Source organism: Limulus polyphemus, unplaced genomic scaffold (assembly GCF_000517525.1).
Source record: "Limulus polyphemus unplaced genomic scaffold, Limulus_polyphemus-2.1.2 Scaffold795, whole genome shotgun sequence".
NCBI classification, from domain to species: Eukaryota; Metazoa; Arthropoda; class Merostomata; order Xiphosura; family Limulidae; genus Limulus; species Limulus polyphemus.
The window spans coordinates 270,123-285,003 of record NW_013666405.1 but is presented as its reverse complement, the minus strand read 5'-3'; the positions used below and the strand labels follow the sequence as shown (position 1 = coordinate 285,003).

Genomic DNA, 14,881 nt, shown 5'->3' with positions numbered 1-14,881 from the left:
ATAACTACAAACAAACAAACTTCTCTATTTTTTCTCTCCTTTTAAACCATGGCTTTTTATAATTAATTAATATGATGTTGGCATTGTTCTAGCAGAACCAAAACCACAGCATGTGTTTCTTGGCTTTTGATTGGTTGTTAACGTTGTTCTAAAAGGAACCATAATTGTAACTACTGTTCCCAGATGTTGATTGGCTATTTCTCACCTACCAATAAGGCATTGCCTCAGCATTGGAACATATTGTCAACTCATGTATTTTCATTCTCAATTTTCTTAGAGTTTGGTCTGTATCTCTGATGTGCCTAGAATTCTGGCTGCTTGACCTCCACCTTGTATGCATTTTCTTCCATACATCTCCACCCTGTAAGGTTCAAGTTTAGTGTTTTTATTTGATTATCACCATAACTCTGAACTCCTCCCTGAATGTGGTGTGAGATATTCTTGATATTTTGATAGTACACCCTAGACTCCATCAATCTGTCAATTTAATGGCTTCTGCTTCCCGCTGGTAAAATGAATTGCTGATTTTTCTCTCTCTTTTTTTTAATGTAATAATACAGGCTTGGAATGTATTTTCAAATTAAGCATGTGTCCCTTTGCCCTGAGTTTCTTCATGGCATAATTCAGCTGTCCAATTCATTTACTTGTATCAGCATCCAAACATTTTTCATTACTTTATTTGGTTAACTAATAGTACTCTAGTTTTCTATGGTATTTCATTCTCTGTAATTACTACCAACTAAATTTTATACTAAATCTGTGCTAATAAGCAATTGTTTTAGGTATTTCTGGACTTTCCTCACGCATTATATGGTGGTTTAGCTTTAAAAATATTATACTTTCATTATATACTTTGAAAATTGCTCTGACTGGTGGTCTAAGAATGAAATTGTCCATTTTTTATTCCTTCTTTCTGTTCGTATATTCCTAAATGGTATTTATTCTGATACATATTTATATCTATACATGGGCTAGTGGCTAGCATGCCAGATGATTGTGAATTTGAAGGTCTATGGTTTATGTCTTGTGCCTGAAAAATGTTGTTCCACCTTTTGGGACTTTGGATGCATTGTAAGAGTGATGGTCTTATACCATTATTTAATTACAGCAGCCCAAGAGTTGTTGGTAAATGCTGTTGACTAGCTGCTTTCCCTCTAATCAATTAGTTAAAAATTAGGGGTGACTAATGAATATATCCTTTGTGTAACTTTTAGTTAAATAACTGAAACAAACAAATCTCTGCATCCATTGTCATTATAGAATTTCAGGTAAATTCAACCTTGCTATTATTTCCATGTGTGCACCCTGACAGTATATGTAATTTCTAAAGGTACCACTTACATTGTTGGGTTGGCTTCTCTAACTAAGTTCATAGTCAGTGGATAAGTAAAGGGGATGAAAAGTGCATGTATACTGAAATCAAACCATTGATGTTGAGTCTAATCTTAGCTCTTAGTACAGTTGTTGGTTGCTTTAAACTATGAAGTAATATTATGTATTGTTATATTTCAATCATACAAAGCTTAGTATATTTCCTTTCTTTATTTTGTTTCTTTTTTTAAATTTTATTTGACTTTGAACTTGTTCTAAGTAATTTTTTTCTATTCACTCAATTATATTATTGTTTTTGTTCAGTTTTAACTGTATTTCTTAATTTTTACTCAGATTTTAACACATACACAGTCTCACATTTAAATGCTGGTTTGAACTTTACATATTGTTTTTTGTGGTGGAAACCACATTAATATTGCTGTAGATGTATTATTATCATACTTATTGCTTGTCAATTTAATTGTAGTTTTATTCTATATTTTATATCATAGATTGATATTTACATAGTTAATTCAATCCTTTATTTACAGTTGTGTGAATTGTTTTGACAATTGTGAGATTTGTTCAGGATCATCCAAAAATGACTGTCAATCATGCCAGTTAGGATATAATCTCTACAATAGCCAATGTGTAAAAGATTGCCTCTCAGGATACTATTCACATCAACAGTTACGCCAGTGTTTCAGGTATTGGAGTACACATATATGATATCTATTTAAGCTTTTTTCTTTTAAAGTTTATGCATACTATATCACTTATTAAGTATATTCATGATACAGAAGAAGTGCAAGTCATTAACACCTTTTCATTTTAGTGGAATTGTTTCTATAAAATAGGTTTAAATACAAAAACATAATGGTGCTACTATAGCATGAGGTCTACCGCCATATGTCGCCTATAGCGTGAGGTCTACCGCTGCATTATCCATCCCTCATGGATATCACACATTTATTTTAGCGATAAACACTTAATTTGATACATTTTTATACATGTTTGATAGACCTGGGTAGGCGACATATGGCGCTATAGTAGCACCAACATAATATTAAAATAATTTGTTTTGTATTAAGTTCTTTATTAAAAATTTATTATTTAAAATATATTTTGATAAAACAGTTTTGAAGCAGTTATTTCAGTTTAATTGTTCTATTTTTTTCATATTATTTATATTAACTTCAAAAGCACCAAGTAGTATAAAGGTGAATAAAGTAAGTGCAACTGGATCTTTAGAATTTAAGTTTGCCCAATATGTTTAATAGAACATATACAAAATAAACATTGTCTTAATACTACAATGATCTTGACAGAAATATGACTTCCAAAACACACCTCCTCTCACACTTACAGCTATTACTTCACTGCCAGGGTTTTTTCCTTTGCCCATCTAAGCATTGGTCTGATTTTTTTTCTCACTTGCTCCAGTCTTTTATACCCCACTTATTTGCCCTTGACGATATTTGTCTCTTGACACTCCACCTGCATCAATGTGCCCTCTATCCTGGTACTGTATATAAGCATCTCATTCAGATAATGATACCACTTTTTGAGACTGACTCAATCCCAGTCTTTAACACTGGCTCTTCGAGGGGAAGAAAGGTGGGAGAGGAGGTAAGTATTATTGGAAATACATTTTTGATTTAAGAAATTTTTAACTTCCAAAACACACTTACCTCCTCTCACTGACAGCTAGAATTCCGTATTGAGAAGGTGGAGGGGCTGGTGAGGCCATTATCCATACAGAAAGCCATAGATCATGGATTTGTCAATAGAAGCTTGACACCCTAGTGGGGGAACCACACTACATCCAGAATAGGTATGCTCTTCACCCAGAACTTAATTCATGTACTGTGGGTGTAATTTTAAAGATAGCAGGGGTTGGAATTATAGGGCCATGGCCTCTATGTCCCACATTGGTGGCTAAGGCAATTGGACCATAATATGTATATGTATATATGTACAAGTGGATCCCAACCTGTAGCCATAGAGTGATGCATTCTGAGCCACAGGAATCATGATGACAAGGTAAGCAACATCGAGTTGGACAAACCTTCTCCTCAACCTGAAAAGTACAAAAAGCAACCCCCCAGGCTCAGAATGGTGGAATCTTATATGTCTTACTCAACTTGAAGGTAAATTCCACTTGTCCCCAGGATTATGGGGAACAAACTGTGCTCAACCAAGGACCCAGGATGGGACCACTCTGTGATTGGAATTACGAGGAGACAATGGGCCCTCTTCCATGAACAATGCACTGAACCAATATTGATAAAAAAGATGGACCAAGCTCAACCCAACCTGATAGCGGAGCTTCAAATTTGAACCAGTATTATGAGTAGGCTCCTGTGTAGGCTGGTGCCTCTCCTATCAACATCTGAGAAAAAATATCCAGGGACCCAGGTAAGGGGGGGGGGGCTCCAACTTTGCCCTAGTCTCCAAGAGTGGAGGAATTCACTCTAACACTCTGGAAGAAAAGCTTCTGTCCACCACCTCAGTGACTGAAAACTGGGTGTGGTAAGGATTTCCTAGCTCCACTAGTAGAATCTGGGGGGTAATGCATATTGGGGTATCCTGAGAAACAGTTCTCTGGAAACAATGCAGAGATGGCCTAAGAAGAAGTGGAAGAGGTAGACAATCCAGATGGTACTGCAGAAGTATAAACCAGGGTGTAGCTTCCCATCTGGTGCTATCAACAGGATCCAACAATGGGTTGGAACAAATCATATTTAGTACTCTGGGTAACATATGAATTGGAGGGAAAGCCTAGAGTTGTAATCCCATCCTGTCCTGACTGAATGCATCCATTGCCAAAACCCGAAGGTAAGGTACTGGACAATATATTTCCAGTAGTTTGGTGTTCCAATGAGAGGCCAACCCACCAATCAGAGTTGCAAGATGAGAGTCAATCCAACAAAACCTTGCAATGAAGCATCTATTTTGCTGGAGAGTCTGTTTGGGTTGAGACAATTGATCTGCTACCACAGGCATCACCTATGAAACATGGCAAGCTAGTAGCGTGATATCATAGGAGTGGTCCTGAGAAAGGAGGTCCAAGATTCGAAAACAAGGAGCCCTGGACCAAGTTCCTTCTCAATGAGAAACACAAGACACCACCATGGAATTGTAAGAGTGAAGCCTGATATATGTCTCCTTAGTAAGCATTGCCTTTTGAAGAGCAAGAAGGACTAAAACATTGTGTAGGAAAGCCTCATTGCCCATGCATAGACCCTGGAATCCCTTATTGTTGGTATATGCACCTATCCCTGAAGCAATGCATTCATGAAGAGGTGGCACTTTGGATGTGACGTGGAGGTAGAGGAACCCATATCTTAGTAGTGTTCCAACTCAACAACCCCTCGATATTGAAGAATGATCTCGACTAAGGAAACTGGGGAATCCAGTGAATCGATGTTTATGACCCCTTGATTCCATAAAGACCATTAAAAGGATCTCTGTGCTCTCGTCCCAAAGACTTGAGGGAATCGAATAATACTCACATTCCCAGAAGAAAAAGAACCATCCATGCAGTTAGAGAAGGAGAGGTGATAAGAGTCAGGCTTCCTGTTCCATAGTGTGGAGCCAGATGGGGGTCAGCTGAGTCCGACTGAGAGATGAGATGAAAAATAAAAAATAACCCAGATTTGTGACATTGAATTTGAGCAATAGATGTCTCAGCCCTGAGAATGAAGCCTGCCTTGGTTTTTCTGAAAGTAGAATCAGGATGTAGTATTCTGAAAGTTGACGAGATGGTGCCAGCAGTAACCAGTTGACTATGGAATGGTGTGTGCACAGTGCGATGGAATGGAGGTGACAAGAAAAAACTTGTATGATATGGCAGAACCAATGTGAAACTGATGAGAGTCTGAAGGTAAAAACCTGGAACTGCAGTACCTGACCCTTGTGAACCAAAAATACTGATAGTGGTGAGATGCCACCACTGTGGCAATGTGCAAATAGGAGCTGACTACAACAAACTTGGACATCCACAATCTCAGGAAAAATTGTCAACTCAGATTGAGGAATGAGTAACTTGTGAACCTTGGAGAATACAGGCATTGATATAGACGAGAAAGATCGACGACTGGACACCAGTCTCCTGTCTTCTTAGGCCCAACAACTGATGGGAATAAAACCTTGGAAGAACTATCATGACTTTCTTGCTACCTGCAGACCAACCAAACTCTGACAGTTCTAGAACTAAGTTCCAAATTCCAAGGATCTGCAGGAGACAGATACCCCTACAGGTTGGATGGATAGTGGTGAAGGTGTGAACTGAATGACTAATCCTGACTCAAGGACCTAATTTGCTCCAAGTCTGTTCAGCTTAACTACAATCTATGCTTTAGAACCCCAAAATACGAGGAGCAGATGTAGTATTTGAGAGTCGGAAGATCTTCCACTTGGCGGTGGTAGGCCAAATCACAAAGTTCTGACATGTTGGATAAGCCATAACTGTCCCTTCACATAACTGAGAAATAAATCTCCCAGCATGAACTACAATGTCCATGTATGGAAAGAAAACTAAAATCTTGCTCCCAGACCTTTCACCCATCAAGTAAGATTCAGGCTCAAAAGCAACTGGAGAAAGACCCAAAACATCTCACTCTTGATGAACCAACTGAAGAAAACACATCAAAGGCAGCTTATCCCAAAATGGCCTCCTGTTTGTTCTTATATATCATTTAAGGACTGTTGATTATCATTGATTAAAACAACACTTGGTCAGGAAAGTTTGTTTTGTTAGAGCAAAGCAATATTGGACTGTCTGTTATATCCGCTATAGGGGATCAAACCCTGGATTCCAACATTGCAAGACCATAAATTCATCACTGCTCCATGGGGAGACTGAAAAGCCCACAGACTAAAAGAAGGTGCAGGAAAAACTGAATCTAAATTCTCTTCAGAATGTTGAGGATTGCTCTCAATTGTAGCCTCAGAGCCCCTTGGAGGAACACCACAGATCTGAATATATGTCTCCATCTCACAACAAATAAGATCACTGACAGTCTCAACCCAATTGTTGTGTGATGCTAGATATTAGAGGTAGGATAGGAGAGACCTGATTTGCCTCTGTGCAGAAATAATATTCCAGGAATTCATACCATAAAACTGCTTGCTAATCATATTTTCAACTATGAAATTCAACTAGGTAACATGGGGTATATTCAAAGTATCTCCGAACGATCATAGTACTAGGAAATCCATTAGTGATTCTTCGTCGAGAAAAAGTGATACCATTATCAGAATGAGGTGCACGTATACAGTACCAAGATAGAGGGCATATTGATGTAGGTAGAGATTGTCATGAGATAAATATTGCTAAGGGCAATTAAGTGGGGAATAAAAGACTGGAGCAAGCGAGAAAAAAAATCAGACCAATGCTTAGATGGGCAAAGAAAGAAACCCTGGCAGTCAAATAATAGCTGTAAGTGTGAGGGGAGGTCAGTATTATTTGAAATACATTTTCAATTTAAGAAAATGTTAACTTAGAAATTATTATCAAAATCAGCAGGGTTGCATGTTCCATCAGCATACTCAGTTCTAGTAATCTAAAACATCTGAAGTGTCATGTACACTTGCAGGAATGGGAATTGATGCTGGTCTTTTGAGGCCATTTTCCTTGTCTCTGAGAAACCATGTGACAGATATTATGTGAGCATAACCACTTACAACTCTTGCACAAACATTATTATGTTGAAATGGGTGGCTCTTTACTAATTGCTAATTTCTTATGGTGAGGCCGTACATCTTGCTTCATGTTAAATCAAAATAGCTTAATGTTAATTTAGTGTTTGAAATAGGTGTCATATAATCCACAAACATACATTAATAAATAATGACTTTTATAGAGATCTTGGATCTTTAAAAACCGAGTCTGTGGTTTTCCTACTAGAGAACAGTAGAAGAACCAATAAAAATAATGTCACAATGCTATAAAATTGTTGTTGTTGTTGTTTTTTTTTTACTCATTTTAGCTTTTAATGTGCTAAGCTAATATGAAATACAATAAATTTCATCCTCTCTTGAAAAAAAAAGAGGAATATAGCAATATATAACTAAAAAATGTTGTTTTCACCAAGGAGCAATTGCCTTTTATCATATTTGAATTTTTTTTTCTGTAAAATAGGAGTAGGTAGCACTATTTGGCAAGGCCTGTTGTTTGTTCTAGTTCTAAGTTTTTTTATTTAGAAATAATGTTTCGTTTTTGAGTAAAATCATTGATTATTGGCTAAATATTTATGCATACATCATACATGTGTGTGCAACATTTATGCAGTCCTGCTTCACAGTTAAATGATTAATTGTTGTTTATTATTTTCAAATGTCCTTCAGTGGCTCAGCATTAACCTTGGTAGCTTATAACACAAAAATGTGGGGTTCAATCCTCACTGTGAGCATAACACAAATAGCTTATTGTACAGCTTTGTGTTGAACAAACAGATTTTTCCAAAACTAAAAATCTGAATATGTACTTACATTCACTTGAATAAATAAACTTACCTTTTAATAGTGCTTAATATTAGCTTTTACAGTCATTATACAAATCTGTACTTTGTTTACTTAATGATTAGTTAAAATATTACATAGTTTGCTGTCTTTATTCTACAAAATACAATAAACTGTGAGAGTAATTTTTCACATCATTTATATCCCATTTATTACCAGAAATATATTTATTTTACTTATTGCAAAATATTATACAAAAACACTATATCTGTAAATTTTTGTGATTTTGAAGATATCAAGTAACATTTTTAAAAACATTTTATGTATGAGAAGGTATAATTTCAGAATAAGGACATATATATTTTTCAGAAAAGACATTTTATTTATGTGGAACCTACAAAGACAGATTTAATCTAATGGGGAATAGGAATTATTTTGTCAAATCTTGCTGTCAATTCTCAAGAGTGAAATGTGCATCACACCACACAATTTGTCTATTCACATAATAATTTCATTTGTGTATTCAAAGATACAAAAACAACTAAAATAGCCATTTTTGAAAAAAAAATTATTTTTTGAAATTGTGGTTTAATAATTCTATCCATGCTTTATGCTCTAATATTATCAGTTTAATTAAAAAATAATATAAATATTTAAATCATCTAATCTTGCAAGTGAAAAAAAAATCTTTTGTGTTCTATGCTTTATAGTATTTTTACTGACTGTTGAAAATTTTTGAGTATTTTTATAAAGTACTTTTAGCATTATAACATATCACAGTATTCAAGTTATGTGTCAAAATATTTAAAAAATAACATTTTGAACAAGAAAGAACACAATATAAAATCAGAAACTATGATAAAAAAACAACTGGTGCATTGTAATCAGAATATTTTGTTGCTATGAAAAGAAAGAAAGTAGTGTGAGGTATAATACAGAAAATATGGTTTTAATCTGTTAAAAAATACATACACAACTAAGCATGTAAATTATAGTTGTTATAATGATCATTATTAAAAGATTTTTTAAGGACTTAACCAAACAAAAGAAGAAAAACTAAAGCAATTCTGACTCTTCTGTTTCTATGTAATTTCAAAGATTTTAAAACATTGTTTAGTTTCTCCATGCATAAAGATGCAGCACTGCTTTAATAGCTGTGTTTTACTTTTGTCATTCAGCTGATGCAAAGGTAAAAGATATTCTCCTTTCCACAGGTGTGGTCTACACTGTAGTATTTGTGATGATGAAAATGTGTGTAGAACTTGCGAACCTGGATGGAAATTAACAGATGCAAAAATGTGTGTGAGGTCATCTTTAAATCTTACTTGTTCTAAGGGTAAGTATTACATTCATAGTATTAACGGACTATTGCTTTTCTTATGATAATTACCATGTTGACAGTAGTATTAATTGACATTCTACCCATGAAATAGAGATTGCCAAGTTGATAAGTGCCTTGATGGTTCTTTAGAATCGAAATTGTTCTAATAGGAAGTATTTTGCTGAATAACTAAGATAGTTGGTAAGTACTATGCTGACCTTTTTAAATAGTTATACCTGTTAGTAAGTATTTTTTCTGATCATATAGAACTGAGAATGCTCTGTTAGGAAATATTCTGATGAATCACTAAGATAGTAAGTACTATGCTGACCTTTCTAAACACTTTTTCCTATTTTCTAATTACTGTGCTGATCTTATAGACTGAGATTGCTCTGATAGGAAATATTTTGCTGAATAATCATGATAGTTGGTAAGTGCTGTGCTAACCTTTTAACTATTACTTCTTGTTATTAAATTTTTCCATATGGGGTCAGTTGATGTGACACCTTGTAACCATTATAATGTTTATACTATAACTTTCAATATGTTTTGTCTCTTCACAAAACATGGCAGGCTTTCCATAAACATTGCAAGTCTTTTGTATAGAAAAAAATCAAAAGTTATGTAAGTATTTTTACTAAAGATTTATCAGCGAGTACATGGAGTCAGAGTGTTGACTGCTTCAAGTGCAAAGTGATTTTCATGCTAAGATTAAATATACTTTTCTTCATTTGAAAATTTTCAGATTTCATTTGCATAACCTCTAAAACTTCCTAAACAAATATGAAACATTTCTTCCAGTAAAACTTTATATTTTAACTGTTATTTTCCTTAACCCAACTCTATACAGACTTGTTCGATTTGAGTCACCTTGTAACCACCATAAAACATTAGAAATAAATATAAATTACCCTTTTTTTATTTCTAGAATGATTAATTAAAGATCATAATAGAAAACAACAATTGTTTATCCCAAATAGCTTAAAGCTTGTAACAGTCTGCATCTGTTTATACTTAATTTTATTTTGTTGTTGCCCTTTGAACTTGTATTACCAAAATTTTGCCACACAAATCAAATATCTCTCAGTGAATGCGTAGCTCATGTTACCGTATTGATTGATGTAATGCATGAGCTGCTTGTGAGCATACCTAATCTAACCTTATATAACCTAATAAGTTTCTAATTTTTACATTTTAGTTACTTTTATAGCAATAAATAAAGAATATACATGATAAACAAAAATATTGTACTTATTTTTGACCTTTTTATTTTGTGCTGTTGATTTCTGAAGGCATTTGTACCTACGTTTTTTATAATGATAGTAGTAGTACACTAAATAATTTTTATTTACTTAATTAATACACCTGAGAACACAGAACAATAACATGAATAAAGCAAATAATGTCTTATATCTAATATAACTGGCTTTCTAACTAAGACAAGAGGGGGTTTAAATTAATTCCATTTGCTGCTCAATCTGAACACCATGAAGTACACTTTCAAACTGAAGACAAAATAGCCAATAGTTTGTACTAAAAGCAAGGTAGCATTATACATCATTTGTTAGATTAAGACTTGGTCTTTCTATTGGTTATAAATTATATAGTATAAAACATTAGAAAAATTATTGTCAATTTTTGAAAGAGAGATATAACAGGTGGGCATCGCAAGTGGGTCTGATTTTCTAGTTTATGATTCCATAAGCAAATAAGATTGAAGGCTATATAAATTAGACTTTGCCTTAGTAATATCTATAGTATAATGAATAATTTATGATAAATTTCATACTTTGGAGAAGGTTGGTAAATAAATTAAGAGAAGGAAGAAGACCTAGAGAAGAAATGTCACAATTCTGATATTAGGAGAGATTGAGGGCTTTTTAAAATATTTCCTTATGAAATTTAGAGCTCAAAACGTATATGATATTCAAATTCGATTTATTAACTATGTTTTGTTGCCAAGTTTATTTGTATACATTGGAAATAAAGTAGTTTAATTAAATTGTGAATGTAACTCTCTAAAAATTCTTAACATTCACACTTTGAGATACTTGTAACAGTAAGTATTTAACAAATTTTAATCTGAATGTAGGACTTGTTTGATTTTTTCCACGACATTTTTGATAAACTACAATTGTGATATTTGACTTTCTAGCCTATGTTTGGCTACACATTGTCTTAGTAAGAAGCATTATATTAATTCTGTTAATACATGAAGTATGCCTTGATGATATACATGTAAGTTTCCTGTTAAATTAAAAATCCATGTGGTGTGAATGCTTTTGACATTATTACCAAATAAAATATTTTGATTTCACAATTAAAGAATTAATATTGTAGTTTCTTGCTTGAGGAAACGTTTAGACAGAGTGTACTTGAAAGGCATTGTTAATGAACTGCATCTAGACGTGATGAAGATCTGTGGTAGTAGCTCAAAACATACATAAAACTTCCTAGACAAATGCAGTCCATTAACAACGTCTTTCAAGAATATTATTATTTGAAGGTTGTTGAGTTGATAAGATTTCTACTTCCTTTGAAATGAAAGTAAGTATGTCTATACATTAGTTACCTGACAACAGGAGACTGTTCTGTTAAATAATTCTGACCATCTTATTATGAAATAAACAACTTCTTTTGGTGATTATACTTATATTGACAACTGTTGATTGTTTTGGTGGAAAGAATTATTCTTATCTCATTCTGAAATAAAGTATTTGTGGAAGTGAATACCTTACTTTGATTACTGGCTAAACATTTGAAAAACACGTAGGTATTTGTATGTGCAAAAAACATATTTTTACTGAGATGGGATAGTCTCATATGCTATTAACCCTTTCCACACGGGTCACAGGTCATGTCATTGCGTTTGTTGACTCACATTCAGAATTTTATTGAACTACTATTTTATGAATTTATGTCATTAAGTTTGGTATCAAACTATATATTATAATTCAAATTTTAGTATTATACATTATTTAATTTCTTAATTTAAAAGTAAGCATTAAAAAACAAGCCTAAACATCGATTTTTGTGTGTCACATGGTATGTTGAATGCAGCAGTGGTTCAAATTAGATGTTTATAATGTCCAAATACAAATTCTATAGTTCTGTATGAATTAGGAACTCAAATTACCGATATTGACAAGCTAGAATATAAAATAAGAACCTCGAGTCTTTTCTATTTGTTGGGATATTGCTCATATACTGAATCAAATGCAGTGGCCCTGCTCACCTCATTTCATTTTTGGAAATGATCCCTTATATATACATACTTCTGTGTATGACATGTGAATAACCAATCAAAAGCTCAGAATGTCCACCTAGTGGCTGTCTCAGTTATTTTCAGATATTGTGATGCCAACATGTTATTTTGATATAAGACTTCAAGTTGGTAAGTTGAGTCTTTAGACTGCTCGAAATTTCATATTTTTTAGTCTGAAATACAGCTTAGTTACTAAGTTTGATAAATTATAGTGGTATTCTATGGTATCAATATAGTAATTTATGATTTTTTGGTTATTTCAAATATATATATATACAACATAAAAAAATTTATTTTGTTTCACATCCTCCACGTGCAAGATATCTTAAGGCTTAGCAAGCTATGACAAGCAGCAACCGAGTATAAAGGTCAGAACTAGAAGAAATAATTGTTTGATTTATTTCTTTATTTACTGTTCTATGTTTTAAGAAAAATAAGTTCTTCAACTTATTTGTAAATAGTAATCATGTATATACATATATAATGTATAATAATTGAAATGTGACTGTATTTTACAAAATACTAGTCCACAAAACACAGCCAAGACAGGTCACTTTGTAAAGACTGAAGGTCACTTTTATATTATCGGATATGGTAACATGAGTGCACGTGTGCTGTGTCATTGTAACTTCTTATTGTTAGCCAGGCATGACTGAAAGGTGAATATAATAAAAATAATAAATATATATAAATGTATAATGATATGAGATTTAAGCTCTTTAATCTAAATATTTATGTTTCATGCTATAATTTGTAGTAATTCTAGAATTAAAAAGGCATGATGTATATTTATTTCCTAATTTTTTATTGTGGTTACGAGATTGGTCAAATCAACTGAATCTGTACAGATATTCGTTAGTGAAAATAACAGATAAAATTTTAAGTTTTTTTCTCAAGAAATGTTTGACAACTATATGGAAATTGTACGGATTTCACATGCAAAATTTAGAAAATTTCTGATGCACAAAAGTACTATCCAACATGCAAAGTAATTTTCATTTTAAGATTAAAAGCAATATGCGAAAAGAAAAATAGCATGAGAAAAACATTGCATTAAAAAGATCAAAATTATATATTATTTTTCAAGAACTACATACGTATAGGACCTTTAATCTCAAATTTAAAAAAATTTCATATACTTGTTTAATTTTTGTAAAGAACTTTCACAAGAGTTGCATACCTACTTGCAATGTAAGTAGGTTGTAGTCAAAGATAGTATGTATTACGATTACCAAGTTATTCAGTCCATTTGAAGATATCTACATGAGAGGAAAGAATTCACAGAAGCAGTTCATGGAGAAACAAAAGACAGTATACTTTACAAAAATGATTCTGTTATAATTAAGCACCTTTCTATAAACAACATTTTTCTCATTTTATTCAAATTATATTGAATTATCATGTTAAGAATATTTAGCATTATATTATTATTATTATTTAAATTTTAAAGTAACTTACTCAGACATTGAACCTTATTCCATGATTTAACAATAGAAGTGTGCCACAATTCTGGAACCAGCTGTGACATTTATCAACTTGCTTAAGGTGGATACTGATAAAGCTAACTCAGTTTATGTCTTCATGTTACAACTTGCATACTATTCAGATATTCATTTTAGTTCTGGATTCATTCTTTTTGCTTGACGAAATCTTGCAAAATATAGTAATGATCCATCAAGTGTACACCTTATAAATATTAAAAATTGTATTCCAAGTTCTAAGCTTCTTTTATCTTTAAGATCCTCTCATGTCATCTATATGATAGATCATCATGCGAGTCCTGATTTCATCACATACTACTGACAATCGTTACCCCATATGTCCATGTTTGCAGAGGTTAATTTCTCAGAAAACAATCATTTTGTAGTACGATCATAATTCTTATCAATTATCACCGTAATAGTAAAAATAAATGTGTTTCTTTCAGCCTTCTTGCTAACTGAGCTTGATGAACAAAAATATCTATTTAGTATGCATAGGATGCTTACATAAAGGTTACCTAAACTGAACTAACAGTGTGGTGTATGTATTTTCAGTGTTTATTTCAATGTATTGCTATAACTTTTGATAAAATATTATTGTCTGTTCTTCATTTAAACATGTATTATTTTGAATTCTACTAACTCAGAAACAGTTTATAAAGTGTTTTTACATGAAACATCAAACTGTTTCAAGAATAGATATCATTATTTAGGAGTCTTTGGTGTAAATACTTGGTGTAAATCATTCATGCTAGGTTTCTTAAAGGAATAAGAAAAAAATAGTGATCTTACCACTGGAAATTTAATTATTCTTTTCAGGTTTTTATATTAACAGTGAGCAAGTTTGTGAACCATGTGACTCTTCTTGTGGAAATTGCAGTGGTCCAAGCCACTTAGAGTGCATTACATGTCCACCCTCTCAGTGAGTTGTGTTTGTGTGTAATTCTTTGTACAGTATCAGTGTTAATTGGCATACTCTTCTTTTTACTTTCTTACTTTTAATGCTAGTGTATGAAAATCTGTTTCATACATATGTGA

The 14,881-nt window shown here is 32.8% G+C and overlaps 1 protein-coding gene across 1 annotated transcript in view; it reads left to right on the top strand.

The window, feature by feature from the left end:
• The window catches only part of LOC106460561 (furin-like protease 2), a 112,277-nt gene that overhangs the window by 77,025 nt on the left and 20,371 nt on the right, over nucleotides 1–14,881 (top strand). Inside the window, exons 19-21 of the mRNA XM_013920278.2 lie at nucleotides 1,863–2,018; nucleotides 8,991–9,112; nucleotides 14,663–14,765. Of these exons, the coding sequence (XP_013775732.1) occupies nucleotides 1,863–2,018; nucleotides 8,991–9,112; nucleotides 14,663–14,765 (381 nt within the window). The remainder of the gene's footprint in view (nucleotides 1–1,862; nucleotides 2,019–8,990; nucleotides 9,113–14,662; nucleotides 14,766–14,881) is intronic.